We start from the raw sequence: 22,637 nt of genomic DNA on the forward strand, positions 1-22,637 counted from the left end.
TGCAGATCAAATGCAAGCGTGCACGGATGCAGAGCCACGAGCCGAACGGCCCCTCAGCGACGCAGCACTCCAATCTCGCACAGTCGCAATCGGTGAAATTGGTGAATGGCACTCTGGCTGATGGTATCGCCCTCCACCGACATCACACTTTCGGCTCAGCTTCCTTGGCACCAACCATCGATTCGATCCGTCAACTCGCAATCACCTTCAGCATGGTAAGCATCAACAAGAATGCGCCGACGCAGGCGACATCAGCGCATGCGCATCTAGCGCAATCAGCACTCCAGATCCAGCGACGCTCACACATCTCTTTGCACCCAATCTTTCATCCGCTTCATGTGCCGTTTTACGCCGTAGGCCGCACAACAATCACAGGGTATCCAGACCCTCCTCGAGGCCGAGAAAGAGGCTGCCAAGATCGTTCAGAAGGCTCGAACTTGTGAGTAGCCCACAGCATATCAGCACGCAGACGATGGTCTTGCTAGACTCTTGTGATAATCACGAGGCCGGATGCAGCTATAAAACTGTCTGGCAAAAGACTGGTTGCATGATTGACATACTGACGGCCCTCCCTTGCTTCCTTCTTCCGCCTGCGATATCTCCTTGGCGTACAGACCGAACTCAGAAGCTCAAGGACGCTCGCAGCGAAGCCTCAAAAGAGATCGAGCAGCTCAAGTCCAAAAAGGAGAAGGAGTTCAACGATTTCCAGAAGGAGGTGAGTCGACAACCTGCTTTCCTTTTTCATCCTTCACAAGGAACGATACTGACCGCCATCGCTTTCTGCAACACCGCTCTTCGACCTGCTCACAATGCGATACTCATAACAGCACGAGGGATCCACTAGCAGCTCGCAAACCACCGTAGACAAAGAGACCGAACAGAAGCTCGAGGAGCTCAACAAGGCCTTCGAATCGAACCGCGACGAGGTCATCAAGAAGCTTCTCGACAGGGTCGTCGACGTCAAGACCGAGCTGCACAGGAATCTTCAGCTCCAGCAGAAGCAGCAGAAGGCCTGAGCTGGTCAGTTAGCGAGCCGTGCTTGATCGTCTTTGTCCTTTTCCAACGTGATTGCTGCAATATACACTCTTCGCTCCGACATTGGATGCGCTCTCTGGATGTGTGAGACAGACACAGAGCGCAGACGGTTGAGCCGTCGCTGAAACATCTTTGGATGTCTGAAATGCGCCCTATCCATTCCGCCAAGAAGCTGAGCTGCCCAAGCGCCCGGGCGCGATACCTAGCCTACTCCCAACCTTGTTCCTTCCTCCTCGCTCAAGCAGAAGCACGCAGGATGAGCATCTCTATGAGCGCAATGATCTCATGGCAGCCTCAACCCCGCCCACAGCTTTGAAGTCGACACTATTGTTCTGCAGAAGAGCCTATCATCGCAACAGACATATCGGAATTTTGTTCATTCAGTTTTGCTGTATATATGCGCTTCCTATCACCCTTCTGGCAAAAGTAGACACCTTCCATCCCGATTAGCTCAGTCGGTAGAGCGTCAGACTTTTACGTACAAAGGTCTCCGAGAATTTCCATACTCGGACTTGTCATCTGAATGTCAGGGGTTCGAGCCCCCTATTGGGAGTCTTCATTTTTTCGACTTTTTTTGGTTCGTGATTTCTCTTGGGGAGACTTTCGCATGTCCGTTTCGTGGTGAACTTCGAGAATTCAGGACATGGATCCAAAGCTAGACATGATTGCTCAACGGTGAAGAGCCAAATAAGTATGAAGTCTCCACGAGACTGTCGCGGTAGCCTTAGATCAAGAGGTACTGAGCCCGTGCTCCGTTACAGGACACACCATGCGCTGTTATCTGCAGACTCGATGAACGACAAGGCCAAGAGCACCTCAGATGCCATGATTGACGTCCAAGGATGCCTAATTGGTAAAGAAGAAACATAGCTGCAATTTGGCTCATCACGCCTCAATAATTGGTTTCTTGGCGCAGTTGGTTAGCGCGTCTCCTTAACAATTCTGATCATTCAGATCGTTAGGGCTTACGGAGGAGGTCGCCGGTTCGAACCCGGCAGAAATCATTATTTTTGTTTGCATCTACATCGACGGCATTCTTTTTTGTTCTTCGCATCAGCGTTCGTCGCATACTCGGAAGCTCTCTCTCTCACTGAGCGGCTGCAGGAGCATGCTATGTAGCGGAGCAATGTCTTTTGCTCGACTGTCGAGCTGATACACACGGCAAACTACGAAGCTGCGACGATGTTTGGGTAAAATACTTGCTTGGTTAGGACTCGACATGATTACGTCTTGCAATGTTGGTCCCTTGCCTTACCTGTTGCTCCATGTGCGGCTGCCAGCAGGCGACAGCTTTCCGCTCGCCGAAAAAGTCGGCTCCCAACGTGGCCATGTCCAACCCGCTCGTTCCCTCTGTATCTGTATCTTCTATTTCCAGAATCCTATTCATTTCTGCGGTTAGTGGCGAAGTGGGAGGGCTGGAGAGACCGAGTTCGAGGTCGAGCAGGTCACGCCATTCCTGTTCGCGTGGTTCGGTGTGGTCGAGGGTATCTAGTGCCCAGTCGGGATGCGTAGTGGGGTGGCGGAAGACGCCGTGGGATCGGAGAAAATCGTGTACCCGTTGACGGTCGTACGTCACTGTTGTGATTGGGGTGGTTGAAGTGGTGGAAGCCGGTTCGAGAGGAACAGAAACGACGGCTTCTGGGTCGGGGGCGACGCTGGACACCTGTTGCTCGACCGCCGGTTCTGCCGTACAGTATGTGTTCACTACCGTGTCCACTCCGACTGAAGCATCATCGACGTTCTCCACCATGTCTGCTTCCTCCACTTCACTTCGATCCTCACCGAACAACACCCGCTCCACAATCTCACTCAACCCCTCCCTCCTCGTCGCAGCCTCCGTCGCCGCACTACCCAAGATCGACCTCGCTGCAGCCCTCACCTTGGGCGGTTGCAGGAACACCATTCTCGCATGTCGAAGTTCCGTCTCGTACTCTCGAATCGAGAGACCGTCTGGCGGAGAAAACTTTTTCGATTCGCGGCGCAGGATGGTCGAGATGCTGCCGTGTTCCTTGAGCAGTCGAAGGGCTGTTTTCGGACCGATTCCTGGGATGGTACGGTTGAAGTCGGTTCCGCAGAGCAGCGCGAAGTCGAGCATGAGCGAGCGGGTGAGTCGATCGTAGAGCGAGTCTGCCTCGGCGTCGCCCGTCGAATCGAGTCGGATGGTGGAATGGATGTGGACGAGTTTCTCCAGATCAGCGCGGGGAAAGAGACGAGTGCGTACTCGAGTACCGCAGATGACTTCGAGCTTTCCTCGAGATCCTTCCGCGGTGCGCACGCCTCCCATGAGACCGCGTAGGAGGGGTGCTTCGTAGAGCAGCACATCGCTGTCCTCGCTAGCAACGAGATCGGCGAACCCGGATCGAACGAGCGATGCAGCATACGCTTCGGCTTCGTGTATCCTGCCGCCACCGGTGCGCGTGCCGTCGCCGGTCCAGAACACGGGTACGGACATGAGGGAGGATAGGGTGGCGCAGTCTTGGTAGATGGATGCGGAGAGGGGGGAGGTGGCTCGGTCATAGGTTTTTGTTAGTGAGTTGTGCATTGCGTTGAGCGACGAAAGCGGGTGGGATGAGGGTGGTGGTGGTGTCAATTCTGGTGTTGCAGCGAGAGGGATGTCGTCTGGCGTTTCGGGTGAAGGCAGAGGTTGTGGTGCTTCGCCCGATCGGAGTTGGGCGGCGATGGTCTGATAAACCTGCTTCTCGGCTTCGGCGAGCAGCTTTTGTCCCTTGGACTGACTAGCGCCTCCACTGCGAAGACTCTCCTCCAACTGCAGCCAGTTTGTGTGCATGCTGTAGGCGACGGTCTCCGGCTTTGAAGATCCGATCCACCCCAACGGTTCGTCCACGCCTGTCTTTGGTATTGACGGTGCCACCACGGATGCCTCCCTCTTCACGCTCGGCTGCTCCTCCGACACTATCTGCTGCGATTGAGCCCTCCATCGATCCAACAATTCCCCCACCTGCCGCCGTTCCGACTCTCTCAACTCCGACAACGCATCGAGGTGGGACTGAAGTTCAACGAGCCGACCGCGTCGTTCATGTTCGAGCCTACTACGTATTCGATCGAGTTCTCGCTTGTGCCTCCTCTTGACCTGTTCGCGATCCTTGAGGGCGAGCCTCTTTTGCGGGTGATCAAACACCATGATGGGCATGACGCCGTTCTGATGCAGCGAAGTGATGAGCCTGTAGAAACCGATGACGTGGCGAGACGCGTGTGGATCGTCTGCAAAGTGAAGCCGTTGCACCAGCAGGGTAGCATCGATGGCGAGGCGAAGCCCTCGAAGGGAAGAGAGGGAGAAGGGTGGAGAGACTGCTTGTGGCGCCAGCGATCGTATCAAGGGGAAGATGCCACGAATGCCACGGAGGGCCGGAGAGGGACGCATGTTTGCGAATCGCCGCCGACGAGGGCTTCCGTCGGTGCCTTGGTCAGAACGGTTCTTTCACCTCAGAGCATCGGTGTGGTCAATGAGACGAGAAGAGGCTGACCTGGAAGCTCATCTGTGTGAGCTGTGATGGTGTACGGATGATACTTCTACGCCACGTCAAGCAAACGAAGAAAGACCGAAGCCGGATCCAGCCCGCCACGAAGGCTGAACATGCTGCTGCAGGTCGCAATTCAGGGTCCAACAGTTTACCTTTCCTCAAAATGTCCATGGCCAAGAAAATAATAATCTGTTCGTTTCATGACGCGCGACCGAAGAGCCTCACGCGACCCGCTCGTCATACACCACACAGAGCAAAAAAAGTCTCCCAACGTGGGGCTCGAACCCACGACATTCAGATGTAAATCCGAGCATACACTCGGAAACCCTTGAATAAGAGTCTGACGCTCTACCGACTGAGCTAGCCGGGATAGAATTTGTTGCATGAAGTCGCCAAATATTGCGTACATAGATTATGGTTTTTGGGTGAGACACTCACCGTGAGCTCATCTATTTAGGCGTCTCATCCTCTCACCACAAGTCAGGTTGAGCTAAACTCGCACGAGATGCAAGCCAGAACTGATCTGAATGAAAGGATGCCGGCATCCATTTCATAGACACGGAACGAAAGGAATGTGGGAATCGAACAGGAGCTGGAACATGTATAGCCCAAGATGAAGCAGCAAGGTCGAGGAAAAGAGCAGCACCGACGGAAGCCGCATATTAGGGAAGGAGCCAAGCCGAAGCAGGCGAGTTTAGCTGCCATGTCTCTCGTTGATCGAGCAGCTGGAACGCAATCTCGGCATGGGTCGAACAGAGGCCGGCACCATGACCTCGAACTGACCCTCGACGTTTCCCGGAGGATAGTATTCGCAGACGACGTACATCGACGCCTTGTCCTCCTGCATCGATTCAGGCATGAAATGCTTGCGCTGCGAGACGGCGCATCCAACAAATTGCGTCTCCTTCCACACGATCTGCGTCCAGTGGCCATTGTCCTCGCTCATGTGCGGGTTCGTAGCCCAGTTTCGATCTTCATCCAGGAAAGAGTAGACGGCGTTCTTCATCCCTTCCATCGGATCGGTGTAGCACGGATCACCCAGACCCACGGCGATATTCTCACCCGAAGCAGCAAAGTGGTCTTCGGAATGTCCGTACGCTTTGAGGTCAGCCCAGCAGGACGCCATGTTGGCCAGCTCCACGTTCCACTGCAGTGGTTGGAGGCCATAGCGTGCTCGCTCGGCGTTGTGCAAGTCCAGAGCGATCTTGGACGTAGGGACGAGAGCTGCTTCAGCGAAAGGTACGTTGAAGCGATGATCCTGATCGATCGCCGTGTGCTGCTGGTCGGAGAAGGGGAATCGTCGGTTGCAGATGTCGGCGCGAGCAGGACGAGCGATGGGGTGCCCGACAGCTGAATTGATCGAGAAGGACGCCTGGAACAAGGGCGGTGGTCGTGTCCAGTGCACTTGAGCATCGGTAAAGGGTGCAGCGTTGTTGGCCTTTTCAGCGTTGCCATTGACCACGTAGTTGTACACCGTGGAAGTCTGACTGTAGGATGACTCGGACGAGGAGGAGCTCGATTCGGAATTAGAGGTGTGGCTCGTCACTCTGCCGTCTTTGGTGGTTGTCGTGGATGAGTCGTGCTTGCTCGAGTTGGATCGTTGCGAAGAGTGACTTGTCACTTCGGTATGGATCACTGGAGGGAATGGTTGAGAGGGCCTTTTGGTCGTGGCCTGCTCAACTTGGTCGACCTGAGGGTCTGCGAGGAGATCGCCATCGTCAGCGCTCTTCGACGTCTGATCTGTGTCCTTGTTTGAAGACGATGAAGACGTGGATGAATGCGAGGATGAGGACGAGGATGAGGAAGAGTGCGACGACCACGACCAAGACCACGATCGCGATGTTCCACTCCGATCCGAGTTGACCTCGACATGGACCTGCCGACCATCGGGCAGAACCGTGTTTCGCTCCTCTTTTTGTCCACCATGCAAGGCTGATGTCGACGATAGGTCGTTGATCTGACTCTGTACGAAGGGCGTCAACGTTCTTTTGCTATTCGCACAATCTGCACTGGCCCTTCTGGCCAACAGTGATCTTCGCAGACCTCTGTTAGAATGACCAGCGGAGAACGGCAAGAGACGTGCTGACACCCGTTGCGATGTAAAGAGGGCGAATATGCAAAAGGCGACCAGCGCCAAGCTGAGGGAGTTGACCGATCTGAACATCGTGACGATAGCAAGCCAATCCAGTGGACGAAGGAGCGGAAAAGGAAAAGGGGGAGGGGGAATAGCGATGGTGATGGATGATCGAACGATTGCCGTGCGTGCAGTGTTGTCAAGGCAAGTGAGAACGGGCTGCACTCAGCTTTGTGCGGACGAACTCGTTACGAGGCCCACAAAACGTGTCTGGAGAGGCAAGGATGTGGGCTGCCTCACCTTGCACCGGGAACACCGTCTCTTGTGCTGGACATGGATCTGCAAAGTCAAGTCCCAACTGTCGACAGGCACGTCCCACTTTCAATTCGCACGGCCATTTCATATACAATCGGAGCACGCGTACGGCTTGGCTGGACAACCAAACTCAGTCTCATTCCGGCCAACACACCTAGCACGATGCTGCTGAAATGGGCTCCTTTCATGTGGGTTCGAGTCGTGATGCGCTGTGCCGAAATCGCCGAGATCATCGGCATACGATGAGTGGACACTGCGATCTATCAAAAGCAAAGTGATAGTTTCGCCGTTTCCTGGGGCACTGATCACAAATGTGACTGTATCGATGTGGCTTGATCGTGCAGAATAGCACTACTGTATTTTGATGCCAGAGACCTTCCAATCAAGCCCGGAACGCCTCCTACTGGATGATACTCGAGTCGAACATCGCACTCTTCATCGTGCCCACTTCCAGCACATTCAATTCCGGTTGCTACAGCCCACTGCAGCTCAGCCCACCGCGGCCGATGCGTAGCGACCCCTGCTCCTAGACTGGCACCCTCAACAACTCTTGACGTGTTCATTCAGTCTTTCAGTCAAAGGACGGGGTTGACACCGCTCGTGTAGGAGTCGTGGTTTAGAATTAGTGAAATTGGAAGTCAATCGTGAAATCCAAGGTTGAAAGCAGGACGAAGTAGCGAAATGAAGGTCGAAGTCGCTTCATCTGCTCCGATGGGCGATGCAGCACCGAACGACCAGCGAAAGTGACTTCACGGCAGGGCCACACACCAATTCGTCTGGGTGTGGGTAGTTTCACAGCTGCGTCACTTCATATGCGCAACCTCAGGGCGGCTTTGCGGTCTGCAGGAGGACTGAAGGTATCCCAGCGTGTCGGCTGCTGCCGATTGCCCCTCATGTCGCCATGGTCTTCGTCGCGACTCACCACATCTTGCAATGCTTCCTGCAACTTCACTTCTCGAGTCGAAATAGTGTCAGCTCGAGAATCTTCCATCATACAAGACAGAAGGCAATACCGATCGGCGGTCAAGAGGCAGGCCTCGACACGATCTACTAGGCTTCTGGCAATAGTCACTCATCATGCGAGCGGCGGTGCTGCTCGTCTTCTGCTTGATTTGTCTAGCTTCCACGGCTCAGGCTGCGCCTGCCTCCGCCCAAAATGCTCTACAAGATCAGATGCTCAAGCGTCGCAACAGCAAAGACGAAAAGCCCGGGACCGAAGGCGAACACCATCGCCGTCGTCGTCACCAAAATTATCCTCGAGAGAAAACCCGCCATCCCGAAGATGTGGCGGAGCGCTTACACACACGCGAGCTGCCAGCTGAAGAAGCACGCAACGCTGAAAGGGCTGTCTCTGGCCTCTTGCCGCAGGAAGAGCTCGTGACGGATCTGAAGGCCAAGGTTTCCGGGATCGAACAAGGTCGTCGCGATAAGGCAAGGCAGCGGCAGCAAGAGATACAGGTGGTCGACTCGATTCACATGGCCAGGTACGGAAAAGCGCCTCCCAAGTTCCCGGCTATCACAGTAAGTGGATATGTCTTTTAGTCTGGCATCGTCTGAAGGTCATTACTGACCCTGATTTTCTGCTATGGATGTGTCTGGTTACAGAGAGTCGGCAGTGCCATCGGACTCACCGCTGCCGTCATGAACGTGGTCAATTTCATCTTTTCGGCCAAGACGACTGCTTTGGCGACAGACCAGTTTTCGGCTCCACCGACGCCGCCTACGCTCATCGACACGGCTGCACGATGGGACGGCTCGCAATACACCCTGTTACCTGTGCCGGAAGATGAGCCGGACAAGGGTCGTTTTCAAAAGCAAAAGCGTAGCAAGCTCAAGGGGCAGGTGCAGCACTTCCGCAAGCGGCTTGTGCGCGGAACGACTCCGTCTGCCAGATTAGCGGATAAGATCGCAGGCGAAGCACAACACGACAGGCTTTCGAAGCGGTGGATCGTCTCCAGCATTGTAGGAGCTGGTCTGGGAGCTGCCCTTGCTCCTGGCTTCACTTCGACCATCAGAAACAAGGAGGAAGACGTTGACAAGCCTCCTTTCGATCCGTACGATCCCAACGTGCTGAAACCAAAAGACTCCTTTAGTGCTGCAGCTGCCCTCCCGAACCAGCCTCTCCCGGCAGCGCCACCGACATTTCCTCTGGCGAGCGCGGCTGCATCCACACCTCCAAACGTCGACGGTATCGTATTCCCTGTGGATGTCCCGACAGCTCCTGCCACCAGCCAATTGCGAGCTCAGGTTCCAGTCGACTTTTCGTCAGGACAGACCCACGCCGTTCTCCGCAAAAGAGCCGTACACGACGTCCACAGCGAAAGTGGATCTTCGTCAACGCTAGACAAGCGCTTCTTCTTCTCTGGTGGGCCTTGGTCGAAGTTCGCAGGAGCTGTGACCGTAGGTAGCATCATCCCGTTGCTGGCCGAAGGAGTTTCGCACGCGAGGTGGCGACAGACGAACCCACGCGATCGAGACATTCTCAAGGAGCTGGATAATACGCCAACGTACGGCGCTGTTGGTGTGCCGGGTCACCAGCCCGGCCAGCTTGCAACGAATGCCATGCCAGGTTACGGTACGTACGTGACACAGCTCGAGCAACAGCAAGCTGCGAAGCAGGCTGCGACACAGACAGCGACTCAGTCCATGCAGGGAGGTGCCTCGCGACCCTCCACGGGTGCTGCTGCCGCTGGTCCTGCTGGTGTTACTGATTCCAGCGCTAGTGGGCTGGACAACGACTCAGTCCTGCGACGTCGCGGAACCGCACATCTCGAGAAGCGAAACAAGTGGCTCGCTGGAGGAGGTCTGGCTCTGTTCGGTGCTCTTCTAGGTTACGCCCAGTCTGCCACGCAATTCCCAACAGATCGAGACGAGGAAAAGGACAAGAAGAAGAAAGAGGCCGAAAAGAAACAACAAGAGCTGATGGCCAAGCAGCAGCAGATGCAAGGAGGTGGAGATGGTGGTCAACTTGCTGCGGACCCAAGTGCGGGTGCTGGGGGAGCTTCGCAGGCCGACTTGCTCGCTTCAATCCCGGTCAAGCCTCTTCCTGGTGTGGATGGTGCTACGATGGGTGGCTACCCGCCGGCTTTCAGCGATGGGGTGGGGTCCGGATTCGCATCGCCAAGCTCGAGTGGCGCCTTCACGCCTGCTGGTAGTACTGGCGCTCAATCGCAAGGAAGCACTGCTTCCCTGAGTGACTCGCTGAATGCTGCGGCAGGGTATCAGACTTCGGGCAGTGGCGCCGGTGGTAGCGGCAGCGTTCTCAGAAAGCGAGACGTCACCTCTGCCAAACCGCATCTGCACGACGACGGCCCCGCTCCATCGCTATCCAAGCGCAACCCCGGAATCGGCACCGCTCTATCCATTGGAGGTACAGCCATGTTCCTCGGCACCCTCGCAGGCAACATATATGTTGGAGACAAGGAGAAAAAGAAGCCGGTGCCACTGGTCACGCCGAACGCTAACACACGGGGTCCCATGATCCCTGGCGGTGACCTGTACACTGAGTACCTCGAGTCTCAGAGGGGTGTGTCTGGTGGTGGAGCAGGTACTGCGGGTCAGGATGCGATTGGCGGTGTGGGTTCTGGGGTGGCTACTGGTGCGCCTGCGAGTGTCAAGTGGGCTGCTGCTGCGGCGCCTGCTAACTTCGCTGGTGGGTCCGAGCTGGCCTCCAGCGCGAACAACGGTGGAGTGTGGCGCGGTGGTAGCGCCGATGGCTCTCTCAGCGGCTCGAACTGGGGTCAGACGTCGGACGGGAGCAGCGAAGACGCTCCTGCCGCTCCCGTTTTGAAGAAGCGAACCATGCTCAAGAAGCGCACGCCGTTGCTGTTCCCAGAAGCAGCTATTGCCGAGACAGAGGGAGTTGCGGCTGCCGAGGCTGGCGCCGGTGCTCTCTCAAGGCTCGGTCAGGGAGCTGCTACCGCCTCTGAGACTGAAGCCGGAACAGCATCTTTGGTTCGCAACGGTGCAGGTGAAGGTGGTGCGACTCGCGCGGCGTACGTTGGTCGAGGCACGGCTGTCAACGGAGAAGCGTCTCTGAGACAGGGCTCGGGTTTGGTACGCGGTACGTGGATGGGAATGGGAAGCCGCACTGGTTCGACAGCGAGGATCTTCCGCTCCAACCCGCAAGCTTGGGGTTCGGCACGACCGGCAATGGTGTCCGAAGGTGCGGGGGCAGCGGTGGAAGCGGGAACACCTGCGACGGTGGAAGGTGCGACCGCGACCGGGGGTGAGGCTGCAGCAGCAGGCAAGGAGGAGGAAGCAAAGGGCTGGTCTGTGGCCAAGGCGATGGGTGTGATTGGAGGGGGTGCGGGTGCTACGATGACGTTCAATGGTATCGGGTAGAGAGAGAAGCCCTGCTTGGTCGCGACGTGGCCTGTTTGCTTGTTCATCACGTTCACGGTGAATCACACAACACTCTCGTTTTTCCTTTGTATCGTTTTGCAGTTGCATTGCCTACCGAACGATTCGCTAAACTGTTTGCTTTCGCAGCGCAATCCTTTTGGGATCGGATTCGAGCGACGTGCTCGCGAAAAGCTGGGAGGTCGAGAGGAAGGGATGTACAGCAATTGGGTAGTGTGCGTCTGACCTATGGGTATGATAACCTAGTCGATACACGACCTTAAATATTGCTGCTTTTCGATCTAGGCTTAGTATAACTTTTTGACCCCGCAAAGCTACGCGCCTACGATCTCCGAGAACGGAGAGAGGCGAAACTGAGGGGGCTTCGAAAGAGCCAAGAGGACGGAGGAGGGAGAAGAAGGAGGGAGAGAGGGTAAGGGCGAGTAGGAGTTCGGAAAACGTAGACGTGGGCTCAGGCGGAGGAGGCGAGGAGGGAACGGGGTCAGGATGATGATGCGATGGTTCAGATTGGGTAATGCTGGTACTGCTGGGAGCACAAGTTGGTCAAGTACGAGGAGAAGGTTGCGGCGATCAAGGATCGAGTGTCGACACTGTCCGAACAAAGGTCGTGCACAAGCAGGCGCTGCTGAGCAAGTGATACGCTGCCATACGAATTGCCATAGCACGGCCAGATGATGATTGAAGATGATTCGCAACGTTCGAAGAAGATGATGGGGGAGAAGAGGGGACGGACGAAACAAATCATCGGAAGGAACGCTTTTTGGACAGGTTTTCGCTTTCTTCCAAAACGCTCAACTTTTTCTTTTTCCAGGCCGCTGCGGTTAGAGGATTCGGGGGATTACGTAATTCACACATTGATCTCCTCGACCCGCACACACCCTTCTCAAGTCGATGTAGCGATGAGTACTTCACTTTGAGAAAAGCATCACAGTCACATGCAGCTCCAGTGTCGACGGTTCTTGCTGTGAAACCAATGCATGACTTTGAAAATGCGTGAATGGAGGAAATTTACTACACACTCGCAGTGTTGGCACTCGACGAACGAGCCTTGACCACATCAGCCTGCTTCTCAACCACCGCCTTGACCGCCGTCACCAGTCCCTCGACACCCGGCTTGCCCTCTGGCTTGACGCCGATGACCCTCCTCTCCTTCTCGAGCAATCCGACCATCTCCTTGGGCAATACGTCTCGCTGGAAATCAAACTCGGCACCCGCTTTTTCCAGACTCGAAGTGACGGCCTCTGCGAACTTGGCGGGATGAGCGGTGGACAGCACGATCTGATGCGCTTCGCCGTCGGCAACGTTGGCAGCAGCCTTGAGCCCGACGGCTGTATGCGGGTCGACGAGGTAGGATCCGGCAGGGAAAGCAGAGGTGGGTTTGCGGGTGAAGTACTGCAATACGGTTTCGCGGATTTCCGAATCCGAGACCCGCTCGGCTGCAAAGTCGCGACGGGCGATGGTGAGCTGCGCTTTGTCGACCTCCATCTTACCCGAGGTCTTGAGGGAGGACATCCAGGAGGCGAGTTGTTCACCGGCTGCTTCTTCGCGTTCTTGCGCCGATGCAGACGAGTGAGAGGACTCCTGGGACTCGTAGGCGATGTACCAGAGCAGACGTTCGAAGTTGGACGAGACGAGGATGTCCATCGCCGGTGAAAGCGTGGCTCGGACGCCGCCCTGTTGAGCACCGTCGGAAGAGCCTTGTGCTGGTTCGGTCTGAGCAGACGAAGAAGCCGAGTCGGTGGAGGCGCCGGACTTTTCGTATCGACCTGTAGCCCAGAATCGCTGCAAGATATCGTTTTCGTTGGTAGCAACCACGAGGCGAGAGACGGGAAGACCCATACGCTTGGCGTAGAAGCCAGCGAGGATGTCACCAAAGTTTCCTGTAGGGACGACGAATTCGAGATGCTCGGGTGTAGGTTCGGAAGCGGACAAGCCGAGCTGCCTGCGGAAGCTAAAGTATGCGGAGAAGTAGTAAACGATCTGAGCGAGGATGCGAGCCCAGTTGATCGAGTTGACTGCGCCCAAGCGGTGCTTCGCGTTGAACTCGGCGTCGGAGAAGAGCGCCTTGACGACGTCCTGACAATCGTCGAAGGTGCCCTGTACGGATACGTTGTGGACATTGTCATCGAGCACGGTGGTCATCTGCGCCTCCTGGATGGGACTGACACGTCCGTCCGGGAAGAGGATGAAGATGGAGATGTCCTCCTTGGAGCGCACACCCTGAATGGCGGCACTGCCCGTATCACCGCTGGTCGCGCCTACGATGGTGAGCTTCTCCCGCTGATCGGCTGGCTTGCCCTTGTTCCTTCGCTGCAAGAAGTACTCGAAGAGGTTGCCGAGGAGCTGAAGCGCCACGTCCTTAAAGGCGAACGTAGGACCGTGCCAGAGTTCGAGACACCATTCCTTGTCGTCGAGACGCACGAGAGGTGTGGTATCTTGGTGTCGGAAGGTAGCGTACGACTTGTTGATCACCTGCTGAAGGTCAGCGGATGGAATGCCTCCCTGTGATGGGTCTTCTGGGATGTAGAGGGAGAGGACGCGATGCGAGAGCTCGGAGAAGGAGAGGTTTGCCCATTCGGTCTGCCAGTTGGCGGGAAGCTGAGGGATCTGTGCGGGGATAAAGAGACCACCATTGGGAGCGAGACCGGTGAGGACGGCCTCCTCGAAGGTGAGTCGCTCGGGACCACCTCTTGTGCTGAGGTACTTCATGATTCGCGACGAGGTTGAGGATGATGTGTTCCAAGTGTTGGTGTCGGTGTTGGACAAAGAAGGTGGAGTTCAGTGGATCGCAGTGTGGCCGAGCACGTTTTTTGGTGCATGAAGCTGTTCTGTGAGTCACCTGCCAAGATGCCGACCCCATTTCTTCTTGATCCAGACAGATTAGAGGATTCTCCCGCACGTGATGTGGCTCAATTGAGATTGCAACTCATCGGGAATGATCTGGCCGATCGAAAATGCCTCGTTGTGAAAATAGGGCTCGGAAAAAGTCGCCGCTGCTGTTCACGTCGGGTTTCACATCTCGCAGCTGGTGGTGCGAGCCGCCAAGTTGAATCAAGACGCCGAGGCTGTGCCGACGGGATCAGCTGGAATGCTTGACCGTCATCGATGCTGGTCGTCGAGCAGAGAAGCCCTCTCTGACTCTGATCGCACACCTTATCGGTCGACCAACGCAGCACAAAGACGGAATGCAGCGCGATGCCCAATCCTTGCTGCGGATTCGAAAGGCACACCCTTGCTGGCTAGGTTCTCGACAGTGATGGAAGCTATGCCCACGCCGGATATCAGTGGGTTACAGCATCAATGCGCGTCGGGAAGGAAACGACAGGCACGGTCGAGCATGTGCGCCTCGGTGACCATCCAATCACGGATAAATGCCCAAGGCTTGCGTACACTGTACCTCGCGAAGCGCATCGCAGACCAGGTGACACAGGAGACAGCAAAGTGCTGCATACTCATGATGCTCGCCTTCCTGTGAAATCGGCTGTTCCGAAGGAATTCGAGGACGGACGGACCGGTCAGATCACGCCTGGCTGCAAAACAAGGCACGCTCGTGGCACGATTGTCGAGGAGCACCTGTACATGCCAAGGCCTGATTCGAATTTCTGAAACGGAAACCAAGCTCCGATAGCAACTCAGCCTGTCGATCCCGAATCGTGCACCTGTTCTATTGTGCCCATGTGATGATGCCCGCCGCCCACGTCGATGTGCGAACGATGAAAGCACTCGCGAGCTCTGGCAAGCGGGCCATCGGCTAGACACACCTACGTTGACGAACAATTGCTGGGCCAGTCTTGGTCATATTGCGACATGCAGAGTCGAGGTGACTTAGGATGGTCCCACGATGCATGTGCGCGTCTCGCCTGGCTATCGCTTAGAGCCCAGGGCCGAGGCAAGTCGCTCGGCAATCGAAGATCACGGTAAATTAACCTAGCGTGTGCTTTCATCGGATCCCCAGCGTCGCCGTGTCCAGCCAATCCGAACCGGGTTTCAAATGTGTGCGGAGATCGCACTCAGGTTGGGTGCCCAGGTCGGCTGATGCAGCAGAAGCGTGCCTGTGCCCACATGGACGGCACCCTCGTTGAGGCCGAAGAAGCAGACGCGTGCAGCCCCACAACGGTGGCTGTGCCTAGCGTCGCTTCTATAGCCCAGAACCTCACACCCTTTCCACATCGGGAAGCCTCCTGTAGTACTGTATCTACTGCACCGATAGCATCGGTTCGGATCGATCCGTGTGTCGTCTCGGGACAATCCCAGAGGGAGACGAGCAAGGGCGGCAGACCGTCTATGACTCCTTTGTGTTTCAGCGTGTTGCCTGCGGTTCGGTGACCTTCCAGCACGCCGTCTTTGCCTGTGTACGCTTGGCGAAGAATGGCAGTGTGTCGGCTTGCAGCGCTCACGAGTCATGCGCTGTGCAAGCCTGTATACAAGCCATTGTTGCTCGACATGAAATGTGCGCAGACACGACCACAGCGACGGCTCAGACGACGACATGGACGAAAGCATAGAAGAATGCGAACAGCAGGTTCGTCGAGAAGCAGACTGCATTCGTGTGTGCGCTGCTCCCCTGTGCTATCCCCACCTGGATCTTATTGATTCATTTTTGTGCGGATGTTGAGTTCGAGGACTTACGAATTCCTAAACCCCCTCAACATCGTGATTTTTTAGACCGTTCAGCGAGGTTTCAGCTTTGGAATAATCGAACACAAAAGTGACACTTTTGGCGCCTCCATTTGGCCCTCACACGAGTCAGCCGCAGCTCAGCCAGAGTGCAGTGCAGTGCAGTCGAGTGAATGAATGATTGAATGCAGTCCGTCTCTTGCGGCGACTGTGCGCTTTGACAGGCTTGCGCCCGCATTCGACTCTTTTCAACCTTCTCGTTCCTTCTCTGCCTTCCATCTTGTCGTTCATCCACAGCATATCTCTTGAACCCGACACTTCTTGCTGCTGTTGTCTTCAAGATCATCCTCGTACCACCTCATCCCAGCTCGCACTTGCCAGTACACCGGCACACCATAGTCTCTCCGTCTTTCTCGTCTTACCGCTGACTCACTACCCTGCAGCCTCGCACCACCCATCGAGCACACGTTCACTCTCATCGCTACACCGCATTCACCCGCCCATCTCGCCATCACCACTTTCATACCAGCCGCTGCCCGTGTCACGCTCAGCTCTTGAATCTGTGCGCCATCGCAGCACTCAATCTCTCAGCGTTCCTGCTTGTCCGCGCACGACGTACTACCGCTCCCGCTTGACGATCTCTGGATCATCGGCTTGGACTACCTCCGTACGCTCCCACAATGCCCGACTCGGCAGAAGCACAGTCGCTCAAGTCGCCCACTTCCCCCAACCGTCGTCCAGAGGTGTGCGGCCCTCATGCACCAGAGCGACCTTACCCCATCTACCTTCGCGGCAAGGTCGAAAAGGGCTTTGGCCGTGGATCCAAAGATCTCGGTTGCCCCACAGCCAATCTTCCTGCCAGAGTGGTAGGCCCAGGCTCCTCTCTCACGCGTACCGGCGTCTACTTTGGCTTCGCTCGTGTATTGCCTCAAGATCCCGACGATCCCACTCTCACCGACTCGGAAGACAATGAGCTCACAGTCTCGACTGCAAACATTGACGACGAAGACGACGAGGTGGTTCTCGGCGCAAGCCCCATCGGCGAGGGCGGACAAGGCTTTCTCGACAGTCAACTCCCGCGATCTCGCAACGGCAGCCGCGGTCAGCCCAGCCCGGCGTCGGTCCTCGAAGCAGCACCCTCCAGGCCTGACAAGGAATGGGACGTCAGCCGCCAAGAGCTGCTCAGCAATGGCGCCGCCTCCGCGCATGGCACCTCTGCATCCACTTCCTCCACAAGTACGTTGACATCCGTTCGAAGCAAGAAGACAAAGCGTGTCCACCTCGAACGCGAAGACTCCCAGGTCTACCCCATGGTCATGAGTGTCGGCTGGAATCCATTCTACAAGAACACTCACAAGACTGCCGTAAGTACACGACTGATTTCTCACTGGCGTCGTTGGAAACTCTTTTCGAAACTGACCTTTTGACGGCGTTCGCTACATCTACTCCCCGACAGGAGGTGCACATCCTACACGACTTTGCATCCGACTTTTACGGTCTCGAGATCCGCGTCGTCGTCCTCGGCTATGTCCGTCCCGAGTACAACTACGATTCAATGGGTAAGTTTCTCAACCACAGACACAAGGCAGCGACCATCCGACGCCAAGCCTTGCGTGCAGCAGCAGACTGACCGTGTCACTCGTCCCTTTGCTCCGCTACTGTTCTTGTTCACCTGCATATTCTCGCTGTTGCTTGCCGCCCACGCGCATCGCCATCATATATCGACACCCGTAATCGCTCGCGCTGTCATCCGTCCCCGACACCGTGCCACGATCTATGCTTGTCACTGTCATCACCGACCACCACTGCCTTTTTTGGATCGTGACCATCAATGTCGTCTCGACCGTCACTATTTGATGTCGCCACTGTCACCCGCCGCCGCTGTCACGGTCGCCGTTATCACCATGGCGACTCTGTCATCGTCACCAACCGCTCTCATCCTCACCGCCGCTATCTTCGTCGTCGTCGCCGCCACCGTTACCGTCGCTGCCTTATGCACGACAGAGGCTTTGATCGAGGATATTGAGATGGACAAGAGAGTCACAGTCAACTCTTTGGCGCGTCCGCTCTACCAGGACTACTCGCAAGACCCATTCTTGGGTCGCTAGTATCCGATCTTCTCGCGCGTCGACTCGTAGTAGCTCTGGTCTCTATCCTTCCTTACCACCACTATTCGGTCTTGTACACTTATTGTACTTAGTCACCTATCTCTCTTGGGTTTTCTCGTGCTGGTCCCACAGCACGACGTTGTCACTATGCAAATTCTTATGGTATTTTATGCGACAAGGTGTGTGACGACTTGCGCCTGGTTGAGACTTTACCTTCAGTTTCGACTTGGGCCATCTTAGGAATGGAGTGCTACACAGACCATCTCGACTGGAAGAAAATGATTGCCATTGATGAGAGGATGATACTACTACGTGATTGAGTCATCGACCACCATCACTCAGTGGGCATATGAATCATCTCTGGGATCTCGGAGATCTGCTCCCGGGCTTTGGTGAATGCGCGGTCCAGATCCTGATAGAAAGGACAGCCTCTATCGGCATCGTGCCCGTCGAAGCGGTATCCGCAGCTTGGGCAGACTTTGAACGGCGAGCGATCAAACGCCACGCATCCGAGCTGGTCGATGGACACGATGCGAAGAATATACGCATTAGGGCCGTAGTTGCGAACAAACGACTGGCGAGGTTCTTGCGTATCATCGATTGGTTCGAGGCGGGGAGCGCAGACGTCGAGGAGGCCGGCTGCGTCGTCATTGCTGTACTCCGAGTCGGTGGAGTCTTGATCATGATTGTCGTCGCCGTCCATGTCCTCGTCCTCGTCATCACTATTGCTGTCTGCCTCCGACGACGTGTCAGACGCCGTCTCGATGTCAACGTATTTCGTACCCTCCTTCAACATCGCAATGACTGTTGTGAGCAAAAATACTTCCCAGGGGTCCGAATTGCAGGTGTTGCAGGTTGAAGACCTGCGGAACTTGTCGTCCCAAGCCGCAAGAATCTCGTTGACTTTGCACATCCGGTCGTAATGAAGTTCTTTGAGGTCGAACAAAAATTTGTAGCCGATGCGCTTTTTGTCCTCGTCGCTGAGGCGATCCCATTCGAGGCCAAGAGTGAGGCGCGAGCAGCTTTGGAGTACGGAAGGGGAACGATGAGCGGCGCCAGCTTGGACAAATTCGGCAAATGCGGCAAAAGGATTCCATCCGATCACCTCGTGTGGATGGTCGAAGCAGTCCATGAGGTCGGCGAGAAACTTCTCGAAGGCCTCAAGCAGAGCGTCGTTGTCGACCTCCTTGGGCTTGTGAACCTCGGAGAGATACAGATTATACTGAAGACAAGATATGGGAATGAGCGCGTTGGCCAACATCAAGCACTCGGGGAGCAAACAAACTTACCATGGCGATGAATCTCTGTGACCTGCTCTTATTGAAGTCCTTGCCGACTCTCTTAGGAACTTCGAGCGTCTGCCGAAGGCTATGAGGAACAAAGTCATGAAACTGCTTCGAGAGCATGTCGTGACGTTTGACAGGATCAAGAAGCTGCACATAGATCTTGGCCTTGTTGTCGCCAGCAGCACGAAGCTGCTGGCTGAGTGAAGACTTTTCGATTTGGGTTGCCGAGGCAAGCTCCAAGAGATAAATTTCGTCTTCGGTTACAACAGAGCCATCTGAATCGATAGAATGCATGTCGTAGTGCATGTCCTCGTCCGAGTCTGCCGAGACCGATGCAAAACGGGGTGTACGATGCGGCAGCTGGCGGGACTTATCGGGGGAGCTGAGAAGCTGTTCGTCGTCATCTCCGCTTACACTGTCGGAGCTGGCGATCCGACGAGAGAGGCGGCGAGGATTGGTGCGCTGGGGTGAGGTGGAGGGAGGTGCTGGCGATGACTGCGTCGATCGCACCATGGCTGCTTATGGGGATGTGAGAGGCGCTGTGTCGATGCAAGGAGCCTAGTCCAATCATGGGGGTATAGATCTCCTTTATATTGATCCTTTGACTCTTCGGAGCAGAGCGGGCAGATTCCACATGCCGTTCGATGCTTTCTTCCTTGTCCCAGCCAAGCGTCTGCTCTAATGCTGCCCAGAGCGAGAGCAGAGGCGCCACATGTGACAAGGCGCCAATTGTTCTTGTTCGCGGCAAGTCACTCGTCGGCTACGGCGGAGGATCCGTCTTGGCTGGTCAATGCACAACACTGGGCTGGTCCTCGTATCCTTTGCCTCATCGTTGATCCTCCTGCTGCCGATGCTGACTTTGCTGCCTCACGGCGTGCAGCGCGTGAAATTGACGCGTCAGAGCGCTGCGGATTTGCCTTGTGACAAGATCACACTGCGCCACTGCCTAGGCGCAGCGCATGTGTCGTTCCCGCTACGGCGCGGCTTCGGCCCCTTTCCGATTTCTACATGCTGAGGTGTTGGGCGTAACGAGTGACGATCAGGCAAGGACATTTTTCGAAATGAGATGTGGCGCGCCTTTGCCTGTGCGCATGGAGGACTCATCCGAGATCACAGACTGGCGTGTTCGTGAGAAGATGACGACGTGTGCGTGTATTGCAAAGAGTATCGTTGGTGAGCGGAGCAGGGTAAGGACTACTCCATGGGGTTCGTTCTTCCAGCCTGTCATGGGAAGTTGAGATTCGCCGAAAGACAAAGTGCAAAGATGTTAGTATAGGCTTGTCGGCGTCGTACGGCGATACTGAGTGTAGCTAATCGCTTGGAAATCATACCTGTTCATCGTCGTCTAGATCCCGGTTGCAGCCACAAAGCAACTCTGTCCACCACGGCTTGCGAGCCCCGTCCGTATCGTCGTCAGATGCTGCCTGCCGGGAAACGCGCATGGCTCTGCGTGGTCGACCCATGCTCTGCCCTAACGTGTCTATCCAGTCGTCCCCCTCGGTGATGCCGAGCTCTCTGAACTTGGAACTGCTTGTCGACGTGCGCGTGGGTGGCGGACGCGGTGCGCTGCCCGCGTCGAGACTGCTCTCGCCCAGATCTCCGTTAGCGTCCAGGCCCTTGCCTCTGCCGCTCATTCCCATGGCTACCTCCTCGTCCAAGCCGCCCTGATGGATCGTGGTCGACGTGGTCCTCGTGCGCTTTTGATGGTCCTGGTTCGATGCGAAAGGGTTGTCGCCCGCATACCTCGAGTCAAATTCGTGATCCTCGCTTTCAGCTTCAGCTTCCGTGTCTGTGGCGACAATGGTCGGCATAGACCGCCCCTTTCCCTTTCCCTTGCTGTTGGCGTGCGAAGCTTCCAGCGCTTGCCGCTGAATGCTCGAAGCTCGCCCGACAGTCACGATGGGTCGCAACGCTGTTGGCGTCGGCTTGAGGGACGAGCGTTTGTGAGAAGTCGGATTCGAGGACTCAGCGGTGACGCCTTCGGATGGGTCACGGAATGGGTCGCGGACGCCGCCGTTTGCGCGGTGAGCGTAATCGCGGGACGAGCCTGCACTATCGCCGCTGACATTTCTACCGTGGGTCGCAGAGGACACGCGAGAGCCGATCTGCGGCAACTCCTTGTTGGGTCGCTGATCGTCCGATACCAGAGAGCCGTGCGAATGTGAGCTTTCGAAGGAGGAAGGACTCGCAGGCCGATGCAATCCTCGCGCTGCACCTCCTCCTCCTCCGCCGCTTGTCGACGAGGCGCCAGACTCTCTGCGCGCTGAAGCATCTCTTCGTCGATCTCCTAGCGTAGCATGGTAAGGCATGCTTGGACTCGCGCTAGCGGCGTCAGCGAGTCTCTCAGAGGAGGGCCCGGATCCCAATCTGTTGTGCGTATGGGCAGTGAAGCCGGATGAGCGGAGCATCGACAATCGATGGGTCAAGCTGGTGCCTGTTGCGACGGTCGAGTTGCGATTCGAGATGATCTTGGAGGTACGTTGCGCTTTGCGTCTTTGACGCTCTTCGGCGGCCCAGCGCTCCAGATTCTGCTGGACGCGCTTGGCTTCCGAATCCTCTTCGCTGGTTGGCGGATAAGTAGATGTGGTGTAAGGTGCCTCATCAGAGTCGTGCGAGTCTTGACGGCTGCGTGTCTGATGTCGATCAGCAGCGTCGTACTGGACATAGCCGTTGGCAGATGAATTGTACAAATCTAGATTCTTGTACGAGGAGGCGCTTGCTGCGGATGTCTCGTCGATTGTGCTGAGCTTCGGATGTTCGAGATCGACGTAATGCCCATTGCTAGGTTGTTTTCCCCTGTGCGATGCAGGGATCGAGGTGCCGACGCTTCTGACGGAGCTATTCGGCTGGTCGAAGCTATGTTCCGCGTCTGCCCAGGAAGAGTAGGAAGGCTTGGCGCCATTGTCGATCAAGTTCGCAGTCGATGCCTCGGACTGCAAGGTGGTGGTGAAGTCAGAGTCCTGAGCGTCGGTAAGCGTCGAGGCAAATGAGACATCCGACAGCTCGGACGCTCCCTGATCGCGGGCGAGATGAAGACCGCGCGCCTCTGGAAGGGCTGCAGAGCCCCGGTCGACTTGAGTCATGAGCGAAGCTGGTCTGGGGTATCCTTGCTGTCCTGTGTCGGCTGCCTGTGATCATGAGAGGCTCTCCCTCGAGCAAGGTGGACAGGAACGGTATGAAACGACCAAAGCGGCCAGCATGAGGTTTCGCATGCGCTGTAGTAGTGTATGAAGCGGACCGTCGAGTCGATTGAGCAAGATGTAGTGTTAGTCTCCAGACAATTCGTTGCGTCGAAGCAAGGATACTTGTATGGGCGAGGCGCAACAATAGTGCTATGGAAGAAAGGTCGACGTGACGG

General features: G+C 56.0%; 12 protein-coding genes and 3 non-coding genes across 15 annotated transcripts; 8 read left to right on the forward strand and 7 right to left on the reverse strand.

The window, feature by feature from the left end:
- Window positions 1-26: 26 nt before the first annotated feature.
- On the forward strand, window positions 27-1,016 carry PHSY_005670 (hypothetical protein; the record flags this gene model as incomplete). The annotated part of the gene is made up of 4 exons (XM_012336278.1): window positions 27-215; window positions 358-439; window positions 615-715; window positions 828-1,016. The coding sequence occupies 4 exons, from the start codon at window positions 27-29 to the stop codon at window positions 1,014-1,016; spliced, it is 561 nt and encodes a 186-aa protein (XP_012191668.1).
- Window positions 1,017-1,475: 459 nt separating this feature from the next.
- On the forward strand, window positions 1,476-1,588 carry PHSY_007647. The gene has a single exon. It is a non-coding gene; the product is annotated as a tRNA-Lys (tRNA).
- A 348-nt stretch (window positions 1,589-1,936) lies between these two features.
- On the forward strand, window positions 1,937-2,039 carry PHSY_007648. Its single transcript has one exon. It is a non-coding gene; the product is annotated as a tRNA-Val (tRNA).
- Window positions 2,040-2,088: 49 nt separating this feature from the next.
- On the reverse strand, window positions 2,089-4,417 carry PHSY_005671 (hypothetical protein; the record flags this gene model as incomplete). Its single annotated transcript, XM_012336279.1, has 2 exons — window positions 2,089-2,184; window positions 2,291-4,417. The coding sequence occupies 2 exons, from the start codon at window positions 4,415-4,417 to the stop codon at window positions 2,089-2,091; spliced, it is 2,223 nt and encodes a 740-aa protein (XP_012191669.1).
- A 364-nt stretch (window positions 4,418-4,781) lies between these two features.
- PHSY_007649 lies at window positions 4,782-4,887 on the reverse strand. The gene has a single exon. It is a non-coding gene; the product is annotated as a tRNA-Lys (tRNA).
- Window positions 4,888-5,211: 324 nt separating this feature from the next.
- On the reverse strand, window positions 5,212-6,681 carry PHSY_005672 (hypothetical protein; the record flags this gene model as incomplete). Its single annotated transcript, XM_012336280.1, has 1 exon — window positions 5,212-6,681. One exon carries the CDS (start codon window positions 6,679-6,681, stop codon window positions 5,212-5,214), a length of 1,470 nt encoding a protein of 489 aa, XP_012191670.1.
- Window positions 6,682-7,983: 1,302 nt separating this feature from the next.
- On the forward strand, window positions 7,984-11,250 carry PHSY_005673 (hypothetical protein; the record flags this gene model as incomplete). Its single annotated transcript, XM_012336281.1, has 2 exons — window positions 7,984-8,427; window positions 8,512-11,250. The coding sequence occupies 2 exons, from the start codon at window positions 7,984-7,986 to the stop codon at window positions 11,248-11,250; spliced, it is 3,183 nt and encodes a 1,060-aa protein (XP_012191671.1).
- Window positions 11,251-11,770: 520 nt separating this feature from the next.
- Window positions 11,771-12,013, reverse strand: PHSY_005674 (p-type copper ATPase; the record flags this gene model as incomplete). Its single annotated transcript, XM_012336282.1, has 1 exon — window positions 11,771-12,013. The coding sequence occupies one exon, from the start codon at window positions 12,011-12,013 to the stop codon at window positions 11,771-11,773; it is 243 nt and encodes an 80-aa protein (XP_012191672.1).
- Window positions 12,014-12,279: 266 nt separating this feature from the next.
- On the reverse strand, window positions 12,280-13,977 carry PHSY_005675 (threonine synthase; the record flags this gene model as incomplete). The annotated part of the gene is made up of 1 exon (XM_012336283.1): window positions 12,280-13,977. One exon carries the CDS (start codon window positions 13,975-13,977, stop codon window positions 12,280-12,282), a length of 1,698 nt encoding a protein of 565 aa, XP_012191673.1.
- Window positions 13,978-14,356: 379 nt separating this feature from the next.
- On the forward strand, window positions 14,357-14,743 carry PHSY_005676 (hypothetical protein; the record flags this gene model as incomplete). The annotated part of the gene is made up of 1 exon (XM_012336284.1): window positions 14,357-14,743. The coding sequence occupies one exon, from the start codon at window positions 14,357-14,359 to the stop codon at window positions 14,741-14,743; it is 387 nt and encodes a 128-aa protein (XP_012191674.1).
- A 560-nt stretch (window positions 14,744-15,303) lies between these two features.
- On the forward strand, window positions 15,304-15,883 carry PHSY_005677 (2-5A-dependent ribonuclease; the record flags this gene model as incomplete). Its single annotated transcript, XM_012336285.1, has 2 exons — window positions 15,304-15,497; window positions 15,727-15,883. 2 exons carry the CDS (start codon window positions 15,304-15,306, stop codon window positions 15,881-15,883), a joined length of 351 nt encoding a protein of 116 aa, XP_012191675.1.
- A 682-nt stretch (window positions 15,884-16,565) lies between these two features.
- Window positions 16,566-17,515, forward strand: PHSY_005678 (hypothetical protein; the record flags this gene model as incomplete). The annotated part of the gene is made up of 2 exons (XM_012336286.1): window positions 16,566-17,249; window positions 17,342-17,515. 2 exons carry the CDS (start codon window positions 16,566-16,568, stop codon window positions 17,513-17,515), a joined length of 858 nt encoding a protein of 285 aa, XP_012191676.1.
- Window positions 17,516-17,741: 226 nt separating this feature from the next.
- On the forward strand, window positions 17,742-17,993 carry PHSY_005679 (riboflavin kinase; the record flags this gene model as incomplete). Its single annotated transcript, XM_012336287.1, has 1 exon — window positions 17,742-17,993. One exon carries the CDS (start codon window positions 17,742-17,744, stop codon window positions 17,991-17,993), a length of 252 nt encoding a protein of 83 aa, XP_012191677.1.
- A 334-nt stretch (window positions 17,994-18,327) lies between these two features.
- On the reverse strand, window positions 18,328-19,792 carry PHSY_005680 (hypothetical protein; the record flags this gene model as incomplete). The annotated part of the gene is made up of 2 exons (XM_012336288.1): window positions 18,328-19,194; window positions 19,283-19,792. 2 exons carry the CDS (start codon window positions 19,790-19,792, stop codon window positions 18,328-18,330), a joined length of 1,377 nt encoding a protein of 458 aa, XP_012191678.1.
- An 812-nt stretch (window positions 19,793-20,604) lies between these two features.
- Window positions 20,605-22,362, reverse strand: PHSY_005681 (hypothetical protein; the record flags this gene model as incomplete). The annotated part of the gene is made up of 1 exon (XM_012336289.1): window positions 20,605-22,362. One exon carries the CDS (start codon window positions 22,360-22,362, stop codon window positions 20,605-20,607), a length of 1,758 nt encoding a protein of 585 aa, XP_012191679.1.
- Between the last annotated feature and the right edge of the window lie 275 nt (window positions 22,363-22,637).

Source organism: Pseudozyma hubeiensis (genome assembly GCF_000403515.1).
Source record: "Pseudozyma hubeiensis SY62 DNA, scaffold: PHS52, whole genome shotgun sequence".
In the NCBI taxonomy this organism is placed as follows: Eukaryota; Fungi; Basidiomycota; class Ustilaginomycetes; order Ustilaginales; family Ustilaginaceae; genus Pseudozyma; species Pseudozyma hubeiensis.